Here is a 25039-nt window from a genome sequence, read left to right as displayed (position 1 = left end):
TGATAAATACTCGCTGACATTTAAAACAACATTTACAAAAGCCAGTGCTAGAATATGCTCAGAAAGTATTAAATGCATCAAAAAGTCCATCAATGTATACAGGATGGGTCTAAGTTTTATTTTATTCTACTTTTGTGTGGTGCTAGGGATCAAATCCAAAGCCTCCCGGAGACTATGAAAGTATTCTACCACCGAGACATCCCACCCCTGACGGTCTTCACCACTACACCATACCATCTAATGTACTTTACGATATTTCCATTAATCTTTTATCTATCTGTACAGAAATCTGGCATTTTTTTTACTTTGAATCCCCAGGGCTAACCTGCCTAAATACTAATAAATTTTCAAACAAGAATGCTTGGATTTACAAATAAAGTTGAACAACTGATTCTCTTTAGTTCCCAATGTTAAGGTCTTGAAGAAAAGTGTCAACAAAACTAGTTGAGAACTATCTTACCTTAGCTAGCAGGCTGGAAACGTGTTTAATTTCACCATTTGCCTTTAGCAATTCTTGTCTGAGCTCTGTGCAAGACAGTTGCAACTGATCTTTCTCAGCTCGAGCCACTTTCAGCATTTCCTGAACCTCGAAGTTCTCTGCTGTCTGCCCCATGGTACTGCTGGCCTCTACGGCCTTTTGCTTATCAGCCTCCAAATGAGCCTTCAAGGACCCATTCTCCATTTTCAAGCCTTCTAAGGTAACTCTACATTCCTCCAAAGTTTTGGCCATCACACTATTATTACACCGCTCATGTTCTAGGAACCCACTCAGCTTTTCATTTTCTTCCTTCAGGTGCTTAATCATGTCTATAGCGCCTTGGTTTTCTTCCTCGACCTTCCGTAGGCTACAGGTCAACTGCTGCTGAATGTTGAGCAGCTTCTCCCTTTCAAAGCGGCTCTTCTCAAGAATATCTGTGCACTTCTGCTCCAGCTCGAGGATCTTTCCTCCTTGGGCACTAGGTTCCTCATTCTTCACTCGCTCTTGTAAAAGGTTGATCAGTTTCTCATTTTCCTGACTCAGCTGTTCTGCTCTCTCTCGGTGCTGGTGGAAGGAGGTCTCTAAAATGGTCTTCTCGTCCACTAGCTTCTCATTCTCCGCTGTCAGTTCCTGCACCATCTGCTGCTGGTCTGATAATTCCTGCAGAGTAGCCTGCAGCTCTTCCGCAGTGCTGTGCTGATTCTCCTCCATCTTTTGTATCTTCTCAGTAAGAGATGCCAAGGACAGCTCACTTGCATTGTTTGGGGAGCTCCCAGTAGGGGAGCCCTTGGAGCTCTTAAAGGGGTTGCTAGTGGCTGACAGGGGCCGAGATGGGGTATCTGCAGTGATATGCTCAAAATCTGAGGCATCCGGTGATAGAGAAGCTTTAGTGACATCACTGCTTGAAGACCCTGATGTCCGCAACGCACTCCCATGTGTGTTTCTTCTGTACTCATCCGTTTCACTGGACAGCTCATTTCCAACTGGGCTTCCAAAACTGGACTCGTGGGTTATAGATGTTGGACAGCTGCTGTCACCAGTGTGACTTGCTGCCCCTTCTGAATTTGGTGACTGTTCAAGATAAGTCAGTTTCTCCTTCAAGGCCCTGTTTTCTTCCTCTAGGTCAGCAAGCTCTTTCTGAAAGGTCTTGTTCTTCTCCTCCAGGGTTCTTATCAAAGGCTCTGTGTCACTTCCTGGGACTGATGTTCCCTCTGTACTTGGGTCTGAAGCATTGGAGTCCTCAGTGCCCAGGGCCCATCTCTCTTTACATTTTTTTAGTTCACTTCGAAGCCTGTTGATTTCACTGTCTTTGGTTTTGGCTTCTGCCAGAAGTTCGCGTACCTGGGACTCGAGCACAGCCTTCTCTGTACCTTCATGCTCTTGCTTAGGTTTTGCAGGGGTGGTCCTTAGGTGCTTGGTAGGAGTGGGATTGCAGGAGGAAGTTGGACTGGAGCCCAACTTCTTTGAGCTGGAGGGACCACGTGGCACAGATCTCTCTCTGGAGATAGTTACAGAGAGTTCCCGTGGAGCTGGAATGCCCGTCCGTTTAGTTGTTGGAATAGTCCCTAAAGACAAAAGATGAAGAAAAAAGTTGAAAAACGAAAGAACGAATGAAGATATTTTTATAACGAAACACAAAAGACTACCACATATGGCAAAGAGGATGCTATGGCTGTCACTCTTCATCTAATTCTTCCTCCTCTAGGTATCTTCTCAGTAAGAGATGCCAAGGACAGCTCACTTGCATTGTTTGGGGAGCTCCCAGTAGGGAAGCCCTTGGAGTCCTTAAAGGGGTTGCTAGTGGCTGACAGGGGCTGAGATAGAGTATCTGCTGTGATAAGCATATCTGAGTGTTAACAAAATCTGAGGTGTTTTGAATAGGGTTTCTATACCTCTTCCCATGGGCTTGTGTATTAAAGAAAGCAGACATTTAGCCTGAGCAATCCAGAACAACCCTATCCCCTGAGAACATATAACTCAATTAAGATCTATGGACACAACCAGGACCCCAAAGTTGCCATACTAGGCTGGGGACTGGGAATAGGGAACTGCTTAACTCTCACCAGAGAAGCTTCTTCGTGAGGTAGATGGTAATTAACAGAGAGCTCTACAACTGTACAGTGTGCAGAGAGAGAGCAACGTGGGAGCACTCAGCCCTATAAGGAATATTATCTTTATCAAACCCCGCCCTTCAAGGCTAAGAGATGTACTTAGAAGAGGAGGTGGAACGATTTTAATAGTCAGAAGTGGTAGATAACTCCAAAGTGTTTCCATACAGAACAGGACTGACAGACATATGGTCTCACAGAGACTGTTACAGCACATATATGTCCTGCAGACTCAAACCAAACCAAAACCCAGCACTGAGAAGGAGAAGTAGGCATAAAGTCCCATCCCTAAGCAAGAAACTATTTACAATTGATATCTACGGGAGAGAAAAAAAATTAATAGTTTTCTCTAATGTAATGTCACAGGGCATGTCAATCACACTCCAAGACAGGCGCCATGCCCATGAATAGTTGGCCCAAACAAAATAAACTCCATACTTTTTCGTGCACATTTTCTTTAGTTACTATTGCCTTTTTTAAAAAGTTTGTCATCTATTATGATTTCCATTTTTGTTGTTTTTTATTATTTTGAGAGGGATCTAAGAAGAGCTGGAGAGGGTAAAGAATATGATCAAAATATGAAAAAATACTTTCCTATAATTTTTTAAAAGATCTATAGATAATAGAAAAAATGGAGTGGAGGGCAAGAGTGGGCTACTAAATATCACTAGCATCAGGAGAAAAGCACGTGGTTGGCAACCACTCTGCTATCCTGTGAGGAAGGTAAGACAGTCCATGGTACAGAAAGAAGGAAAACAAATTCTTAAAAGCAGTGATCAACCCTGGAGCTTGGCCTATTACTGGACTTGCAACTGCAGCAGCTGATTTACACATTTCCTATAAGTTACTCTGAATTAGGTTCTCTATAACTTGCAGCTTAATACACCTATACAGATAATGTTGAAAACTAAATAAAATACAAGTTTATTTACATTTCCCAACAACATATTTTAACTGAGATAAGAAGAGGGGCTTGGGGATATAGCTGATATTGTCTAGTATGTTCAGGGCCTTAGATTCCACCTTCAATAAGGAAGAGCAGGTACAGGAAGGAAGGCCTCTGACAAGGAATTAGACAACAAAATTGGTACTTGGGAGGCAGAGGCAGGCTGATCTCTTACCTCAAGGTAAGCCTGGTATAAAGTGAGTTCCAGGAGAGCCAGCTATACAGAAAAACACTTTCTCAAAACAAAATAACAAAACAAAACAAACAAACAAGCAAAAACCCCAGAATTGATGTGCTCCTTTGTATTCATAGAGAAACAAGAAGAAATGGGATAAGGATGAGGAATGCTACAAATGCTAAAGAGACTGGTAAAAAGGGACATGATACAGAATTTAGATTATTATTATGAGAAATATAAGTACAGGGATTTTTTTCTTTCCATACTATAGATAATGCTAATAACATCTAGGGGTAAAAACATTTTAAAGCTCACACAGAAGCTGGGAGTTGGTGGCGCATGCCTTTAATCCCAGCACTTGGGAGGCAGAGGCAAGTGAATCTCTGTGAGTTGGGGACACCCTGGTCTACAAAGCAAGTTCCAGGACAGCCAGAGCTACAAGGAAAAACTCTGTCTGGAAAAACAAAACAAAACAAAACAAAACAAAACAAAACAAAACAAAAGGGCTCACAGGGGGATCACAGGGAAATGAAAGCTATGGACTTAAACTTACTTAAAAAACTGTAAAAACTGATGGATCTGGGCTGTTAGCCTGGTCTCTAGTCAGGAAGGATCCTGGAGATGACCCATTTCTACCCCTCTAAAATGTAGGAAGGGGATGTAGAATGCACTCTCGGCTGGTCAGTCTGGTGTTAAGAGATTCTGAGTTCAGCCTGGCCCAGACTACCGAAAGGGGTAGCAGCAGCAAACCTCAACACAGCGATGACAATGGGGAGCAGCAGCAGCCACTGCTGAGTCCTGCAGAAGCGCAGCCACATTACTATACAGAAACAGTGGTTCTTTAATTTTTAAATTAGACTAGAGATGGAGAGATGAGCGAGTACTTGCTGCTCTTGCAGAGAACCCACGTTCAGCTCGCAACACTCACATGATAGCTCACAACGATCTGTAACTTCAGTTCCAAGGCATCTGACAATCTCTTTTAACTTCTGCAGGCAGAGCACTAGGCCCTCATGTGATACACACTCATGAACATAACATAAATAAATCTAAAAAAAACTGTGCTCCTCAGACACTGGGTACTGTGACAGACTTCTAAAAATTATACACATCTAGTTACCTTGCTTGCATCACACTAAATTACTCAATAAAGAAAAGGTTTAATTATTCTTATAAAATGAAGACTGCAACCACTCAGCAATAAAATGTTTTGTAACGCCAATCCTCTAGAATGAAGTCATCTTGGAGAGGACCAGGCTGAAGACCGGAAGGGAAGATCACTGATGCCTCATAGTTACTGTGTACACCCAACAGGCAAATCTGCAGATCTAGGATTATCACAGCAGCATCTGCCATTCCTCAAATATCACTTAAATGAGGCTGCTCTTCCTTCCTCCCTCCACTCTCTTTCCACCGTTAGTCATTTGTTGCTTTTTCCTTCCTTTTGCTGCCAAAGTTTGGTCTCTTCTCCTTATAATTATTATCTGTGCCTTATATAAACCACTCAGAATGTTTTTTAACAGCAAACCAAAGTTTATTTATGAAATACACCAATGTGTGGTGAAACATACAGTGCTAGTATTCGTTGCATCTAATCTTTTTTCCTTGTTAAAACTAGACTGCTCTCTCCTCTGAGGTTTTGTGCATCTCTGTATTCTTTCGATTCTAAGAACTTTCAATCATACTTAAACTCGCCTCCTCTTTTCTTTTTGCAGCCAACCAGTTGGTCAGCAAATCTTCTAACTGTTTTAGAAATGTTCCTGTGTTGTTGCTTTCCTTGTGTTTGGTCTGAACCTAGGTTATTCTATGTAAATTTCTGAGACCACTTTTTCTCTGGTCTTCCTGATTCCAGCCACCCATACGTACCTTTGGACAAACTGAACAATCAGTTAAGCAGCTTATTATTAATTCTGTCACAGAATCTGTACTTCTTTTTGTTTTGTCTTTTTCCCAGATAGTGTCTTACTATGTACTCCTGGCTGGCTAGAACTCTCTATGTAACCCAAGCTGGCCTCGAACTCATCTGCCTGTCTCTGCGTCCTCAGTTTGGGGATTGAAGGTGTATGCCACCATGCTGGTCACAATCTGTTTCTTATTCAAGACTATGCTAACATCAGACTTCTTGTCCTGACCATTGTACTCAAGTCTCGTCAACTTCTCCTTGACTCTCAACACAGCCTCGTTAATATCCTCAATATTATACCTGGGCAAAGACGTTCCAGTACAGCTACTTTGGGTACCAACACTCCCGACACTCATATAAACTCATAAACTCATGGGTTCTCTAGGGTGGTTTGTGGAAGAAATGTGGAAGAGTTTGGAATGGCAGACTAATGAAAAGCTTTAGAATCCAGCCACCGACTAGTGGGTGATTTTAATGAAAGTTTAGATAACTAATATATAAAAAATTGCAGGGATTTCAAAGTCATGTTTGAAAGACAAACATGGGTTCTGTTAGGACCTGGGCTAGAAACCAGGAAATTCTGGCCAAGAATTTTGCTGCATTCTGCCTGTGTCCTGCAAATTTGAGTAAAACTGAATTCAAAATATAAGAACTAATTTGTTAGATGGAAGAGAGCAAAGCATTCAGACTGTAGCATAGCTACTGCTCACTGCATTTACCCAGATGTATAGTGAGTGGAAAGGCTGAAAAGCTCAGGACAGGGAGGGTACAGACAAAGAGGATATAGCTGTTAAAGATAAATCACCTTTGTGCTGGGACAAAAGGGGAGGAGCCTGACCTCACCCACTGAGAGCTCTAGGGCATAATGTAAATTCATTTGAAAGTGCCAGGAAAGGGCCTTCAGGGTACCTTGGTAAAAAATGGCTCCCTGGGGAAGTGTTTCAGCAGGTTTAGCCATGAAGGCAGGGCCTACTAAGAACCCATGGAGCCAGGCTACATCCTAAGCTTTAAGCAGAACTTGTCATTATCCAAGTGGTGCTGGTTTTGCAGACATGCAAAATGCAAGAACAAGACTTCTGTTGAGATTCCAGAAAGCTGCTGTGACAGGTAATGTACAACAGGGTCAAATCCACTTCATAGAGCTCAGAAACAGGCTGTGAGTGGAGCTGAGAAAGTGAAGCTAAAGCCACAAAAGTTGTGTAAATTCCTGGATGTTGTAAATGCCACAAATGTGGGAAATTCACCAAGGAAAGTCAGGCTAGGTATGAGGCCACATGTAGTAGGCCATACCTACAACAGACATGAAGAGATGGAGCCCCAAGGATGCCATTATGCACCCCAGTCACACAGGTTTGGGATCTTTTTTTGATCCTGTCTTTCCTCGCTGGGCCCTGCCCCCCTAATTCCTTCCTTTTAAATAGGAATATTTACTCAGTGCTTTGTATACTGGGTGTAACATGTCTTTATTTTACACAGGTTCAAAGTTGTGAGTTTGCCATTTTGAATCTTTGAACAGTGTCAAAACTGTGCTACTATGGGGACTTTGAAAATGAATTGAAGGCATTACTGTATTTTAAGCCAGCTGTGTGCCTATAGGGACCAGAGGTGGAATGCTATGGTTTACATGGAAAATGCCTCTCACAGTGTCATGTTTAAACACAAGGTCCCCAGCTGGTGGTTCTGCTTTGAGAGATTGTGGAATCTTTAACAGGTGTGGCTCAGTAGAACTAGGTCATTGGGGAAAATCTATGAGCTATATAGCCAGCACTGGGTTGGCCTGGCCCTTCTTTCTCCCGACTTTCCCTCTTCCCATCTGCTGTGACATTATCACCAATCTCAAGTTCAGATGCCAAGGCTAGAAATAAAATAAATACTTCTTCTCTCAAGCTGCTTTTTCTCATGTATCTGTGAGTATGTGTGGGGTGGGTGTGTATGTGTGTGTGTGTGTGTGTGTGTGTGTGTGTGTGTGTGTGTGTGTGTGTGTGTTGGGGGGTGGGGGAGGACATCAACAAAACAGTCTCAAGACAAATAACTACTACAGATGCCCAGAAGCAAGTGTGGAAGATGCGTCTAGACTAGTTCTAGATGTCAGAGTGCCAGAGAGGGAACTTCCTTTACAAAACATCCAATTGTATGAAGAGGATGAAAAAAAAAATAGTGAAAGACCAACGATCTATAACTTCAAACTGTATGAAAAAAGAAATATAGAGTCACTACTACAGTTATGTAATCATACTACATAAATTACCTATACAAGAACATGGGGGACTAATTCCACACTCGTTTAAATAGGATCATGCTTAAAGGTGAAAAAGTTAAAGAACAGATGAAGAAACTGAGACACAGATGACAGAGTAGAAAGAGGCAGGAAGACAGGATAGCAGATTAACATTTACGCTGGCCTTACTAACACAGAGTCAAATACTACAGACAGTTGATACAACTAAAAATAAAGGTATAATGCATTATTAAAAGTAACAACAACAACAACAACAAAGACTAAAAACAGTGAGGTACAAAGAGTTAAATCCTCATCTATCACAACAAGAAAAAAAATATAAATATGAAACTTTAACAATAGTAATGTCAAGACCAGCCATGACATCTGATAAAAAACTATTATTCACAGTATATAAAGATTTCTCAAAGCTTAAAAATGTCCATAAGTTCTGAATAGAGACCTCACCAAACAAGATACACAGGGAAAACAGGCATTTGAAAAGTTCCACAGAGCATCATTAGTGGATTGCAGACTATAACAGTGAATGCTGGGCAAGGGTGCTTACACCATGATCTCAGCATATGAGGGGCACTGACACAGGATGCCTGCCAAGTATTTGAAGATAGTCTGAAGTGCATGTTGAGACCCTGCCTTAAAAGCAAAACAAAAACCCAAACAACAGTGTGATACCATTATAAACATATCACAATGTTTTCATGATCTCAGTGAAAGCAGCAAATGCTGGCAAGGGTATATGTCTTAGTTTCTTTTCTGTTATATTAAAGCACCCTAATAAAAAGCACTTAAAGGAGAAGGGATTGCTTTAGCTCACGACTATAAGTTACAGTCCCTCCTTGTGGGGAAGCCAAGGCAAGAACTTGAACACCTAGTCATATCCACAGTGAAGAGCAGAAAGAATGAATGATGCCTCCCGGTGTTCAGCCCCTCTCTGCACTTATACACCAAGACTCAAGCCAAGAATGCTGGAACACAATAAAAACAGCATGTCCATAAATATATCCACTTAAGCTAGACAACTCTTCATTAGATTCTCTTCTTCTTCATTTGGTTTTGTTTTTTGAGACAGGGTTTCTCTGTGTAACAAGTCTTGGCTGTTCTGGACTTGCTTTGTAGACCAGGCTGGCCTTGAACTCACAAAGATACAGCTGCCTCTGCCTCCTGAGTACTGGATTAAAGGGTGGCCTTTAATTGCCTTTGGTACCTCTCAGCACTCAGGAGGCAGAGGCAAGCAGATCTCCATGAGTTTGAGGTTAGCCTGGTCTACAGAGTGAATTCCAGGACAGTCAAAGCTATTTGACAAGAGAAACTCTGTCATGGGGGAGGAAAAGACTCCCCTCTTAGATGTTAGCTGACAAAAGTAGCCATCACAGTGTGGAAACAATAGGAACTCTCATTGCTGGTGGAACTTGAATGTTATAATAACAGCGAAAGACATTCCAGTAGTTTTTATACACTGTATCAAACTGAATACTTACATTACATGACCCAATAATACACTCCTTGTGTAAGCAAATAAGCCGAAATGTTATCCCCACACAAAAACTCATCCAACAGCAGTGAGTCACAACCTGTGAGTCACAAGCTCTTTTGGGGTCAAACGATCCTTTCAGAGGTGGTCCTAAGACCACCAGAAAACATAAATACTTATATTATGATTCATAACAGCAGAAAAGTTACAGTTATGAAGTAGCAATGAAAATGGTTTTATGGCTGGGGGTCACCACAACATGAGGAACTGTATTAAAGTGTTGCAGCATTGGGAAGGTTGAAAACCACTGTCATATATGGATATTTTTAGTTGTTTATTTATAACGACCAAAACTGGGAAGCAACCAAAATATCCTTCAGTGAGTAATTGTACGTGATGGAATACTAGATGATGCTTTTTGAAAAGTGCCGTTGAGTTGTGTTAGTCAGCTATCTGTCAATGTAACAGACTCCTAAGATATTCAACTTATTAAAGTATGAGAGTTATGGGGCTGGAGAGATGGCTTAGAGGTTAAGAGTGCTGACTGCTCTTCCAGAGGTTCTGAGTTCAAATCCTAGCAACTACATGGTGGCTCACAACCATCTGTAATGGGTTCTGATGCCCTCTTCTTGTATGTCTGAGGACAGCTACAATAGCTGCAGTGTACTCACATATATAAAATAAATAATTTAAAAAATATGAGTTATGGCTTAGCTTTTGAGGCTTCAATCTAAGAGGTTAGTCCCATTGGGCTTTGGCTTATGGCAGCCTGTATCCATATACTTCGCAGGCAAAAACATTCACCTCACAGCCAGAAACAAATGGGAAGAGTTAGAGAGCTGAGTTCCACAATTTTCTTCAAGGTCTCATCCTATGGCCTAAAGGCCTCCCATTAGGCCCTGCCCTTCAGTTTCCATCACCACTCTACTAAGCTAGGGATTGGGCCTTTAATGTGGAATTTTAGGCAACACTTATCCAAACATGAAACAGAAGTCAAGAAAAGACAAGGGAGAACTTATGAAGACGCATTAGTAAGTGAACCAAGCTGATCTGGTAAGGCTGTGCTCTATATGTTTGCCATATTTGGCATTTCAGAAAACACAAAACTACTAAAGAAGTTAAAAAACAAAGTCAGTTAGGGCTTAGGAGAAGGGACAAATAGGCGAAGTACAGAAACTGTTCTACACGATGCTAAAATAGCAGACATGTTATTCTACATTTGTCCAAGAACATACACCACCAAGGTTGAAGCCTGGAGTGAACTATGAGACTCTGAGTGATACTGATGAAGTGATAATGATGAAGTTACCTAACACAAACATGCCAGTCTGGTGAGGGCTGTTGATAATGGGAGGTGTACACATATGTGAGCAGGAGGCGTTGTTCTTAAAACCCATCTAGAATATGAAATGTTTGTGCACATTTACTGACTGCATCTGTTTATTTTAAGGGGGCACACACATTCCATTGCACATATGTGGAGGAATCAGTTCTCTCCTTCAATCAAGACTTAAAAGGGGTTGACAGTGTATTTCAGGGATCAAACTCAGGTCACCAGGCTTGGTGGCAAGAGCCCTTACTCAGAGCCATCTCTCTGGTTGCCTGTGTATGTATTTTAAATGGCAGTGATAAGCATGATCAAATAGTTGTCTCTAAGAAGGGTAGGACATGGAGAAGGTAAGGCAGCTCTGCTCTGGACTCTCATGATCTCCTGTCCTGTCACTCCACCCTGTGCATACACCACCTGCACAATCAAATTAAGAAAGGCAATGTGAGCACTGAATCTGGTATAGAGGCAGGCAATCAAGTTTTACAGGCAGTGCTGAGCCTTTGGACTTAGAGCAAATGATTTAAAAAAAAAAAAGGCTGAGGCAATTTGCAGACACTCTGCTGTAAGGAACTTTGTGCTAGCTATCACCTTTCAGCCCCACCTTAACCTTGTACAAAGGATTTTCCCAGGACTGGGCTGCCTTTCAGGAGTCTTGGTGTAGTGCTTGTTAGTGGAGACCACTTTGAAAATCAAACAGAAGGAAAAACGGAAGAGTTATACATTTACCTAATGGTAGTAGCACATACCTTTAATCCCAGCACTTAGGAGGCTGAGGCAGGCAAATCTATGAATTTGGAGGCCAGCCTGGTGTACAGAGAGTTTGAGGACAGCCTTCGAGGGCTACATAGGAAAATCCTGTCTAGGGGAGGAGGGAGTTGTACATTCACACAAAAGAGCCAAGTTACTTGCTCACACTGTAAAAAGCAAACAGTAGCTTCAGTTTAAAGATATTTCTGTAAAAAGATAACTGAATCTTTTTTAAGAGAGCAAAATTAATGTCACTCATTCTTACATAGGAATTGGGGTTAGAATTAAAAACACTTGTAGTTCTATATCCCCCTCTTTCCTAAATTCTCACTCTACACCATGGCCACTAGGAACAACAAACACTCCAGAAGAGGAGGGGCAAGACAGCTTCTGAACAAAAGACCCCAATCACTCAGAAGGGGACTCTAGCCTGAAGAGGACACAGTGACTGCTCTGTGCTGGGTTACAGCAAGACACAGGAGGATACAAAGCAGCAGTGTGTGAGGGAAGATAATGCTATGGTCTGACCACTCTCATAGGCAGCCCACACACTGGCTGCTCTTACTCATCTCCAGAAGCCAAAATGCAAAATGGCTCTGGAAATGCAGCTTCCAATGTGCGAAAGTCTGAGAAGTGCAAAGCAAGCAGAGATTCCTTGTTTCTACTGGAGCCAAAGTGGCCAGAGGGGTGCCTAGCCCCAGAATTCACTCTGCAAAGTTCAGCCTTCCTTGAGCACTGTGTAGGCCAATGAAATCTTCATTGCCTGATTTCAAAGTCTGGCACCTCTGAACAGAATCCCTCAGCATTGTGCAATAAAGCACATGGTCTCTAGGCAGCAAACACCAAGGATAAGGAAGGGGCTGTGTGTTTGGAGGTGGGGGTTACTTTAGTGAATGAAAAGATCTCCACATGCAGCCTTGCTTTAAGGAGAGATGGGAAATGCATGACCCAGCCTTGTGATGCTCCATGCAAGTCAAAGCTAACTGGAAGAGACCACACTAGAGCTCTGTGCTGACTCACAGTAGAGCTACGTATATCAAGATCACCATGAACCACATTCCCTGTCTGGTGCTTTGATTTTCAGAGCATTTTCACCTACACACTTACTTGAGGCTCATAAAATTGAACTGACAGAAAGTCTTCTTCTGGTTCATTTTTGTTTTGAGGCAGGATCTTGTTAAATTGTCCAGGCTGACCCTAAAATTTGTACATATATATATGATCACCCCTGCCTCAACTTCCCAAGAAGCTGGGATTACAGACATGTGCTACTATTTCAGTTTTTTTAAGTATTATTAGCATAATCTAACAGATAATAAAACTGAGGATCTAAGAGGTTTTACCATTTGCCTAAGGGTCACACAGTAATTCTTCTGATACCTAAGTAAGTATTAAATCATGTATGTTCAGAACTAGAAGAAAAAGAAATGCTGTAGCCCCATTTTTCATATCAATTCATGTAACTTCTGGTATTTGCTGAATCCTCATGTTCCAGTCGCCAATGAGTGGAAGAGAACCCAGCCCTTATGACAGCTCACAGTTGGGACAATCCTTCTTTATCTGAAGCTGCAATCTGTCCTCCTTATCACGGTACACAGTGGTTCCAGGTTCTTAGTGAAAGAATAAAGAATTCTTCTGCACAAAGAATAAACTGCCTGCCTCTTCTGTGTAACCTCTGAGTTTATAAAGTAGTTTTGTTTCTTGCTGATCCTCTATTCTTCAGTCAAAGCAAAGCATTCCTAAATACTTCTCCCTAAAAGAGCTCACAGGACTCAAGGTTAGTTTACATGACAAACTGCCTAGAGATTTCTTGATTTGCCAAAAATCACTCCAAAACCACCTAGAACCTTAGAATGCTTCTAAGACTTAGAAGTCTTTTAATGTAACTCAAGTGTGCAGCAATACAAAGAGAAGGTATTAGCTAGTACAGTTGAAAGTCTAGCATCAGGACAACTTGAGCCAGCTCTATCTCTTGCTCTTGCCTACCTCCCTCAGTCCTCTATGTTAGTGCACTACCTATCCTCACAGCAGAGAGGTGGTTCAAGAAGCACTAACACATCATAACCCAGTAAATCCATGGAACAAAGGTATCTCCTGAAGTTCACCAGCTCACTCTCTTGGACCTGAGACATTCTTTAAACAATTTTTTTTCTTTTTCTTTTTTCTTTTTTTCAGAGCTGGGGACCAAACCCAGGGCCTTGCGCTGGCTAGGCAAGCGCTCTACCACTGAGCTAAATCCCCAACCCCCATTCTTTAAACAATTAATACTGAGGTTAGTGTTTCAATGTTACCTACTGAAAGGAGAAAAACCATGAGTTGCTCAGGGAGAGGTCCTGGGAAGAGAGTGAGGTAGAAGTCAGGAAATCAAACAAGTATTCAAATGAGGTCTGACCAGAGCTAAGTCAGTTCTCTATTACAGTATACTAACAGTAATATGGCAGGTAGGAAATGGAACACTAGTGTCCCCTAGTTTCCCTTTAGCCATGGGGACCTTTGGTGAATGATTAAAGCCAGATACTGAACCCTATATATTTATCCCCCACCCTGCCCCTGTCCCCAGACTGCCATAAACATACAGTCCTATAGTTTATTTTATAAATTATGCATATAAGAGATTAACAATAAAATAAAACAACTATGATAATACACTGTAATAAAAGTTAATTAAATGTGGCTACTTTTACAAAATCTTATACTATACTCTCCCTTGATGACTTGAGATAATATAATGCCCAAATGATGATAAAGGGAAGCGAAGGGTGTGGACACTCTAACAGCACTGGGCTGTTAGGTAAGGGTTATTTCAACACCCTCAGAAAGCTACGATCAATCTGACAATCAAGATGTGGACTAAGTGACTAACGGGAAGACAGGTTGTGTGGCATGGCTAATGGAATGATTAACAACCAGGCTCACTGGAGAAAGATAATGGGAAATAGCATGGTGAGCAACTAAAACTTATGGGTTTTTTTTTTTCTGTGATTTTCAAGAGTATTTTTGGATCAAGGTTGACCATATGTAGTTAACTAAAAGCATGGAAAGCAAAATAAGGTATAAGGGGAAGAAACCAAGGGGGGCGGGGGGGATGTCAGGACTTTTGACTCCAGCAGACACTATTAAGCAACAACTGAAAAGGAGAACTATATAAGCTATTAAACATATAACAAAACAATTAAAAGACATTGTTAATAAAGGGAGGGCAGGATACTAATCACACTAGAACTGTGATTCGGCCAGCATTTCTGGCTGCAATGGAAGAGCTAGGAAGGGTTGTCTATGAAGGTTCTTCCAACATCAGTGGAATGGTCTCTGCATGGCTGCATTGCTAAACCTACATGTCTCATCTATTCCCACTGTTAGAGGACAAATGTCCACAAACTCACAGCTTTACAGAACTACCTTATGTTCTCATAATTTTGATTTAGGGAGAGCTTGGTTAGCCAGTTCTCTCTTAGATACTCATGTGACTTTAGTCTGAAGCTGAGTGGCTTGTGATCATCTGGAGCTGTGGCTGGGCTGGACAACCTGCCTGCCTCATAAACATGGATGGCGTCAGATGGAGCTCAGCTGAGCTGACATAGTGACCTCTCCAATGTGGTTGTCTCCCAGGAACTAAGTTCCTTACAGAATGGCTTAGAGCTCCTGCAAACAGGAAGCTGCATAGCCTTTCACAGCCAGTCTCAACAGCCAAACTTACCACTTCTGCTCTATCTGTCTAACTCAGACAGTCTAGACCTGCCCAGATTCCAGATGCACAGTCTCCATGGAAGAAGTGGTGAAGTCACACTACAGAAAAGCATATGGGGTGGAAGACAGAATCATGTCTGGGTCTGGAAATAATTTGTCATACTAGGTGGACATTTATTTTGCCTCTATGTCCTAGAATGATGTCTGAATCACTAAACATCCAGACACGGAAGCAGACGTAAGTTTTATCGGCAGCTGGGCAGTTCCAAAGATGCAGTAAGAACTCCTTTAAGTTCCCTCCTGATAAATAAAGGGTCAGTAATGCTGCATTCTACAGCTAGCTAGGACTCTTTACTCCAGTGCCACAGAGGCAAAGAAAGGAAGGCACATTATATGTTTCACTGTATTCTTCAAAATTAAGCTCTCAGACTAATGACAATGTTTAGTACTTCACCTCTGAAAGAATACAGTGAATGACCTTCTCTTCAACCTCACTACTATTACAAAATTTAAGAAAAACACAAATATAACTTTCTCATGTAAAATCTATACTGGAACAAATACATTTACAAAGATTTTCTCATTCAAAACACTTTGCAGGGCTGGAGAGATGGCTCAGAGGTTAAGAGCACTGTCTGCTCATCCAGAGGTCATGAGTTCAATTCCCAGCAACCACATGGTGGCTCACAACCATCTGTAATGGGATCTGATGCCCTCTTCTGGCCTGCACGTGTACACGTGTACATGCAGGTGCAACACTGTATACATAATAAATAAATCTTAAAAAAAAAAAAAAAAAAAACCACTTTGCAGGCAGGCTTGGTGGAATATGCCAGTAGACCCAGGTACTTGGAAGGCTGAGGCAGGAAGTTCACTTGAGCCTAGGAATTTGAGTGTCAGGGTCTTCAACCAGTCAAGCAACCAACAACAGCCTTATATGCAATAGCTACTGTTTTTTACATATCTTACCAAGGAGGAAACTGATGCACACTTAGGTCACATAACAAATCCAAAGTTACACACTTTGAATTGGAATTCAAACCCAGAAAATGTAGGCTTCAAAGTTCATATATTTTTCAATTTGTTTTAAAAGACAGGGTCCCGGGGCTGGAGAGATGGCTCAGCGGTTAAGAGCGCCCGACTGCTCTTCCAGAGGTCATGAGTTCAATTCCCAGCAACCACATGGTGGCTCACAACCATCTGTAAAGAGATCTGATGCCCTCTTCTGGTGTATCTGAAGACAGCTACAGTGTACTTATATATAATAAATAAATAAATCTTTAAAAGACAGGGCCCCATGTAGCTAAGGCTAGCCATAAACTTGATCTTCTACTGCATACTCTCAAATGTGGGAATTAATAACCAGTGATATCATGGCCAATTCCTAAATTCATACTCTTAGCAACTAAACTCTTCACCTCTTTATATATACAAATAAAACCAAAACCTCCTCCCTGGCAACAATAATGCCTCAACCAGACACAATATTGGACCCTAGAACAGAGGTTCTCAACCTTCCTAATGCTGTGACCCTTTAATATACATCCTCATTTTGTGGTGACCCCCAACCATAAAATTATTTCTGTTGCTACTTGATAACTTTAATTTTGCTACCTTTAAGAATTATAATATAAATATCTGTGTTTTCTGGTGGTCTTAGGTGACCTCTGTAAAATGTTTGCAACCTACAGGTTGAGAAGTGCTGCTCTAAAAAAATATATTCTTCCTAGACTCTCAAGTTGAAACATGACACATTTGGGAACACAGCACACACACTGATGATATACACTTTTAAGCATAGTTGGTGAACAAACTATGGTTCTTTGCTTGGTTTTTGTCTGTTTTGTTTTGTTTTTTGAACAAAGTTTCAATATATTGCCCTGGCTTGCCTGGAGCTGCTATGTAGACCGGCTGGCCTTGAACCTACAAAGATCTTGCCTACTGGGATTAAAGGCAAGAGGGGCCATTCAATCAGAACACCTAATGCCAGATTGCTTTTCAAAATTTTACAATCATTCACAGGACACTGAGAGTGAACAGTGTCCCTCTCAGTCCCATCAACAGCCCACTACACGGGAAAAAAGTTTTCTTTTGTCTTGCATTTTCATACCTACTATGCTGAATCTCTTTTCCCCCTTCATTTCTTCTGCATTTGAATTGTTTATTACTAATGCCTATTGATCTTCAGCATATCATTTTTGGCTACAGAATTTGTTTATAGGTTTCTATATTAAAGGAATTTTATATTATCCATAGAGTGTTATATTTGTCCAAGTAGAAGCTACTTGTACCACATTATATTCTCTTTTTACAATTTAAGTTTACTTTTCACTGATACATTAAAAATATAAAAATTTTACACTATGGGGAATGTGATATTTCAAGACATATAATATTTAAAACATTAACATTTGTATCTCACTTGCTCTTTTTATCTTTTTCTTTGTATGTGTGTGTGTGCAATGAATGCAGTATGTGTACCTGCAGTGATCTTGGGTGGCACTGGAAATCTATTAGTCTTCACTACATCTTTTTAGCAGATACCTGGAGATTAGCTCCACCGGCTGCCTAGTGAGCTCCAAGATCCTCCTGTTTTCACCTCCTACAGGCCACACTCAGCCACCCAATGGGTGCTAGGGATTGAGCTAAGGTCCTATGTTCACTAAGTGCTTCTTTGCATCTGCAGCCTCTCTCGTTACAAATGACAATAGTTCTTTGTTGTCTGTTATAGCTATTCAAACTTTTCTGTACATCTTTCTTTCTGGCCTGTGTACTGTGAAACATTGTCTTGCTATATACTGTCTAGGCTAGCCTGGAACTCACAGTCCTCCTAGCTCAGCCTTCTCATTTATCATTTCTTCCTGGTAAACAATTTCAATATGCTTTAATCTTCTGAAATATATAGTTTATTTTACCTCCAGATAATCGACTGCCATAACACATGAGTCTCTCCTTCCTCCTCAGTAGTACAAGTTTTGTTTGGGTACATGGTTCTGGTGACACATTTTAGCCTCATTTATATCTGGATGTGGCCAGGAGTTGGTTCTGGCCAACTGGATAGAACTTTCCAGAAGTTGTACCTTAACAGACAGTATAAAAACATTCCTTTTGTTTACTTTCTTTCCTTGCCCCACTACTTCATCCTACTTGTCCAAAATATCACATTTTGGACCTCAAACTCTCACACAAAGGTGGAGCTAGAAGGAACCAGGACCCATGACTCACCACTGTTGGGTATGATAGGGTATCATACCTGCCCTAGATCACAGATGCAAATCCTCAAGAGAGGCAGGCATCTTGTTTAAGCCATTCATTTGTGGGGATCAGTTATCACTTGCAGTCAAATTTAATCCTAATACTGTGTCCCTGAATACAGAGGGATGCTCATTTCTCAGTAAGAACCCAAACAAAATCAAAATAAAAGCTTTTTGATCTACTTAAATTTTTATTGCTGCAAACAGCCAAATCCTACTTTAACTTATATTTATATAATTGTATAACATATATCATACAACATTACATATTTTATATATTTACCTATATGTTATATACGTTACATTATATAGCATCTTAGGACTGCTGATCACTTTATCCATTTACATTCCCTGCATCCTTGTTTTTCAGCAGGACTAGGCCCTTTTAAGCTACTTACTCCAAACTGCAGAAAACTATCAACTCTGTTTCATAACAGCATGATGTTATCATTCAAAATCTCATATTAAATCACAAGTACCAATCTATAATTGGTCAGTTTTGATTTAAAAAATCTTCATGTGGGCATATATTTGTGCTCTCTACAACCTAAGCACTGGCTGACTGCTATATGATAGTTTAAAGCCTCGATTCACATGCTAACATTGTAACTGTGAGATCCCAGGGAATAACTACTACTAACTTTGTTTTAAATTTCTTTCTCTTTCTATCTGAATCAAGTTTGTCAATTAGTCTCTACAAAAACTCTGAAATTCAGACATAATGTTGTAATCCCCCACCACTCCATCCTCCCAAAATATTACTTATTCATAAGAAGTGGTCCAAATGAAAAAGATACTTTTTGTTGAGGTTTGACTATTAAGAACTTTTTTTTTCTAATGAATATGTCTGAGGAGAAACTAGTCTAACATCAAGCCATTTGGAAAGATGGTAGAACATTACATGGAGGACTGTGTAGTTTCTGTATTATTTCATCTCTTCTAGGACCACAAGCAGTTCTAATAGTTTAACCTTATACTGTGCAATATCTACTTAAATATATACCTAGTTCACTCTGGATTTGTAAAATGGAATTTTCTTTCCTTTCGTTTTCCAGTGCTTGCTAGCTGCCACTAGTACCTGGAACATATGCCTAACCCAAAACCCTGAAATGCTCCAAAAGTCAAAGTGAGTTAAGGATTAAGAATCCTCACCTGATAGAAGTATATTTGTTCCAGGTCCAAAGTAGCTTAGGCTGGCCTTGAACTCCCAACCCTCCTGCTTCAACCTCTGAGTACTAGGATTACAGATACGCACTACCACAGTCAGATCATCAGATAAAGTTGACTTATAGATTTCAAAATTTGAAATCAGGAACTCTTCTCTGCATTTCAGAAAAGGTATACTCAACCAGAAGAGGAAAACAAGGTTTTTTTTATATTTTTATATATTTGTCTTAGTTTACAAACTCTTACTCTCAGAATGAGTTTTCTTTTTCATGATTTAAGCAAATTTTTTAATTTTATGCAACTAATATCAAAATAATGTGATAAGGACCAGTAAATGATTCCATAGGTAAGGACTCTTGTGACCAAATCTGATGACTCAAATTTAATCCTGGAACCCACATAGTGTAAGCAAAGAGCCAAGTCCTGTAAGTTGTTTTGGGACTTCTACACGTGCACTGTGGCATGCATATATGCATGCAAGCATGGGCACACACACAAAATAAGTAAATGTAAAAATAAATCAACATATGTGACTTATACTGTAGGCTTTATATTTCCTTAGAAATAACTTTGTGAATTTATATTTTAAAAGAAAATTACTGAGATCAAGGCATGTATTATCACTACTCAGCCAATAGTTTATTTAATTTGGACTCATTTTCAATTTCTGACTTTTTAACCCATAATATTTGGCTTTACTTCTCTATCCTCTTGTTTCTATTTTTTCTTTAAATTTTTATTACTATTATATTTCTTTTTTGTTTTATAGCTGAATAGTTTACTTAAAATAGTGTCTTTCTTATAGTAATAAATTCATCTATAATTAAGCATTTTACCAAGGCTTTGGTTTCTTTCTTTTTTTTTCCCCCTCTAGTTTTTTGTTTTTTTTTTTTAAGCTTTTATTTATTTATTCCATGTGTGTGAGTACACTGTCACTGTCTTTGGACAGACCAGAAGAGGGCATCGGATCCCATTACAGATGGTTGTGAGCCACCATGTGGTTGCTGGGAATTGAACTCAGGTCCTTTGGAAGAGCAGTCAGTGCTCTTAACCACTGAGCCATCTCTCCAGCCCTTTGGTTTCTTTCTTAAGAGTTTGTTACAAACTCTTCAATTTATTGCAGGAGAACGTGTAATTCCTACCTTGACTTTCTTTTGGCAGTATGTAAATTATTTAAGAATATTTCTTAATTCCAGATTGAGTATGCTGGTGCATGCTGTTTGCCCCAGTACTCTAGAGGCAGGCAAATCTGGGTTCAAAGCTAGCCTGGTCTACATAGTGAGTTCCAGGACAGTAAAAGCTACATAGTGAGATACTGTCTCCAAAAAATTAAAGAACAAACAAACAAACAAAACAAAAAAACAAGGGCTGGAGAGATGGCTCAGTGGTTAAGAGCACTGACTGCTCTTCCAGAGGTCCTGAGTTCAAATCCCAGCAACCACATGGTGGCTCATAACCATCTGTAATGGGATTCAATGTCCTCTTCTGGTATCTGAAGACAGTTACAGTGTACTCACATATATAAAATAAATAAATCTTTTTTAAAAATGAAAACAAAATACACGCAAAAAAAAGTCTCTTAATTCCAAGGTTCTTTCTGTATAATCATTTTTGTTACTGACTTCACTGGATTAAGATGAGAGGTATTTGCAAACAATCATAATTTTTATGTTTATTTTGTTATCTGTGACAAAGTACATGATCCAATTCTATCAACACTCCTTAGACCCAGGACAAAAAGTACCCTCCTTGCTCCATAAACATATTGAGCAGATTATTTATATTGTCCATATCCTTGTACTTTATACACTTGCTACATACAGTGAAGCTGGTAGCCTATAAATCACAGGAAGGTTTTGTCTTGAAAAATGTTTGCTTCAAAATGTAGAAATCTGACTACTTTCAGACAAGGCATGCTTTTCCCCTCCTCCCTGCTCTCTTCAGCATATGCCTGTTACCTACCAGCTCCTGTGTGCATCCAAATTCACAATCAGTGTACCTGACTGTCAAATCAGAAAATCTGTGTAATAAACATCTTTCGTATAGTATGTTTTAAAACAAATTCTCTTTTTTCTGGTTTTTTATTTTTGTTCTACTTTCTGGTGCATAAGATTGAGAAAAATTGGGGTTTTTAAAAATCAGTATATGGTATACTTAAGGTCTCTATTTGTCTCTATTTGCTTCTGTTTTTGCATTCAGCTTCTTCTGGTACTGCTGATTTTGATTGTATATATAGGTTTAGCTTAAGAATATTTATAACAGTACTAATTATTTTGGCATTTTTTTATTTTATTTTACTCCTGCTTATTAACTCAGTTCAACTCTTCCCTCCCTTCATCTTGCTGTTTGGCTTGTTTCTTCTGACCTGCTCATTACCATAGTCATCCCCTGGCATAGGGAAAGTGCAGGCTGAGTGTCCCTTATCTTAAACACCAGAAGTGCTTCGACTTTATGACTTTTGGATTTTGAAATATTTGCAAAGACTTCATGGGTTGAGCATCCCTCATCTGAAAACCTAAAACCTGAAATGCCCTAAGAAGGGCTCAGTCCTGGATTTTTGATTTTCAGGTAGAAGAGGTTTAACCTATGCTATATTAAGAATGTGCTGTTCCTAACAGTCAAAACCAAACCTTTAGAAAAATTATGTCCTCAATCATATCAACAAAATAAATCAACAACAATAATAATAATTTTAAGAGAAATTTTGTATTCCAAGGCCTAGAGTATTCTCACCCTCAACCAACACTGAGACAGGCTAAGTTTAGCCAGACTGTTTCCTGCTAAGCCCATCCTTCTCAAGAATTCTTTTTAAAATCCTGGTACATAGAGGACCCAGCCCCTGGGGATGTTGGTGCACACTCCACCATCTGGGAGCCTGCAGCAATGAGTCCTGCTTGGGCCAATTCTGCATGAATGCGTAGCACTGCAGCACTGCTGCTGACTGAGTGGCCTTACACATTAGCTCTCCAACCCTCCTGACAACTTCTTTTTCCTCACAAGAATTTTCATACAGTCAAAATCCCGTTTCTCCTAAATGAACCACAATCAGCCTCTGCGGCCTATAGCAAGTCCATATGACAAGCTATAGAAGATGTGTATTAAAGAGGGACACTCTTTCATTGTTGGTGGGACTGCAAGCTGGTACAACCATTCTGGAAATCAGTCTGGAGGTTCCTCAGAAAACTGGACATAGTGCTACCTGAGGACCCAGCTGTACCACTTCTGGGCATATGCCCAAAAGATGCTCCAACATATAACAAGGATACATGCTCCATTATGTTCATAGCAGTCTTATTTATAATAGCCAGAAGCTGGAAAGAACCCCTCAACGGAGGAATGGATACAGAAAATGTGGTATATTTATACAATGGAGTACTTACTCAGTTATTAAAAACAATGACTTCATGAAATTCACAGGCAAATGGATGGAACTAGAAAATATCATCCTGAGTGAGGTAACCTAGTCACATAAAAACACACATGGTATGCACTCACTGATAAGTGGATATTAGCTCAAAAGCTCGGATTGCCCAAGATATAATCCACAGATCACATGAAGCTCAAGAAGGACGATCAAGGTGCAGATGCTTCAGTCCTTCTTAAAAGGGTGAACAAAAATATTCATAGGAGGAGATACGGAGACAAAAACTGGAGCAGAGACTGAAGGAAAGGCCCACCCAGAGACTGCCCCACCATATACAGCCACCAAAAGCAGACAATATTGCTAATGCCAAGTAGTGTAAGCTGACAGGAGACTGAAATAGCTGTCTCCTGAGAGGCTCTGCCAGAGCATGACAAATACAGAGATGAATGCTCGCAGCCAACCATTGAGCTGAGAATTGGGTCCCCAATGGAGGAGTTAGGGAAAGGACTGAAGGAGCTGAAGAGGTTTGCAACCCCATGAAAACAACAATACCAACCAACCAGAGCTCCCAGGGACTAAACCACCAAACAAAGAGTACACATGGACAGATCCATGGCTCCAGCTGCATATGTAGCAGAGGGTGGTCTTGTTGGGCATCAATGGGAGGAAAAGCCCTTGGTCCTGCCAACACTTGATGTCCCAGTGTAGGGGAATGTCAGGGTGCAGAGGTGGGAAGGGACAGTTGGGTGGATGGGGGAATACCCTCATAGAAGTGGGGTGGCGGGGGGGTTATGAACAGGAAACCGGGAAAGGGGATAACACTTGAAATGTAAATAAAAAATATCCAATTAAAAAAAGAAATACTTAATCATAGGAGAGGTGTACTGTACCCATAGTCCCTACAGACTCCTTCTTTCCTGTACTTTGGCAAACATGAGAATTCCAATGCCATCCCACTCTTCCAAACCCTCCTGCCTTCCCCCTTAAAGTGAACTATACTGTTTCTTTGCTAAATATGCCTTTGGTCTGTGGTATCCAAATAAATCCTCACACAGAGGAAGAGTCAGAAGTTTCCATTCTTGAAATGAATGAACTTCCTCGTGAACTCTTCTTCTCCTAGATGCAGGGAAATGCTTGTCTAGTCTTTGGTCTCTGAAAATAATAAAAGGAGACACTTCTATCCCCAAAGAAATATTTAAACATGTACGCACATTTTCTGCATTAGTATTATTTAAAATAAAAGGACACATTAGATCTAACACTAGAAGGACTACACTGTGATATTATTATATACACTAGAATGATATGGAGGTGCTAAGAATATCCGGGAGTATTTACAAAAAGAAATGTTATGATATACTATTCCAGCTAAAAAATTGAATTTGAATATACAGCATGTGTATGTGTGTATATATTTATATATGTATTATATATACACATACACACACATATATATTATAATCTGCTTATTTTTATGTTTTGAGTGTCTTACCCAAATGCAAGAAGAAGGTGCCACCAGGTGGAACTGGTGCTATGGGCAGTTGTGAGCTACCATATGGATGCTGGGAATTCAACCTCAGTCTTCTTTTTTTTTTTTTTTTTTTTTTTTTCCCCAGAGCTGGGGACCGAACCCAGGGCCTTGTGCGTGCTAGGCAAGCACTCTACCACTGAGCTAAATCCCCAACCCTTCAACCTCAGTCTTCTGTAAGAACAGTTAAGTGTTCTTACCCACTGAGCCATGTCTTCTGTTACAAGTGTGGTTTAATTATGTAAAAGTGTTTATATATATATATATATATATATATACACACATATATACACACACACACATATATATATCTGTCTATATAAAATAGAAATGCATAGAAACATCAGGTCATTATTCTGGGTGGCAGGATTATAAGAGTTTTATTTTAGTTTCTTCATTTTCTAGATAATGAAAATGTATTGCTTATATCATCAGACAAAAACATTAAAAACTCACTCAAGTAATTTCACTGTTCTGCCTCTCTTCACAGCAGTGATTTTAAATCTTTTATCACGACACCTTCCCGTTTTAACTTATAAATTTCCTTGCTTTCTGAAAGAGTAACTTTTATTCTTCTGTAGTAAATGTTGTCTTGGAACAGCCTCCATCTGCTAAACTAGGCCTAGACCTGGAAGCTTC

The 25039-nt window shown here is 40.2% G+C and overlaps 1 protein-coding gene across 6 annotated transcripts in view; it reads right to left on the bottom strand.

The window, feature by feature from the left end:
- Specc1 (sperm antigen with calponin homology and coiled-coil domains 1) overlaps nt 1-25039 on the bottom strand; it is a 273961-nt gene that overhangs the window by 107000 nt on the left and 141922 nt on the right. For all 6 annotated transcript variants that reach the window (XM_063269013.1, NM_001039017.1, XM_063269014.1 and 3 more), the window contains one exon: nt 461-2043. In XM_063269013.1, coding sequence (XP_063125083.1) covers nt 461-2043 — 1583 coding nt within the window. The remainder of the gene's footprint in view (nt 1-460; nt 2044-25039) is intronic.

This window comes from Rattus norvegicus, chromosome 10 (genome assembly GCF_036323735.1).
Source record: "Rattus norvegicus strain BN/NHsdMcwi chromosome 10, GRCr8, whole genome shotgun sequence".
Lineage (NCBI taxonomy): Eukaryota > Metazoa > Chordata > Mammalia > Rodentia > Muridae > Rattus > Rattus norvegicus.
This window is presented reverse-complemented; position numbering and strand designations above follow the sequence as displayed.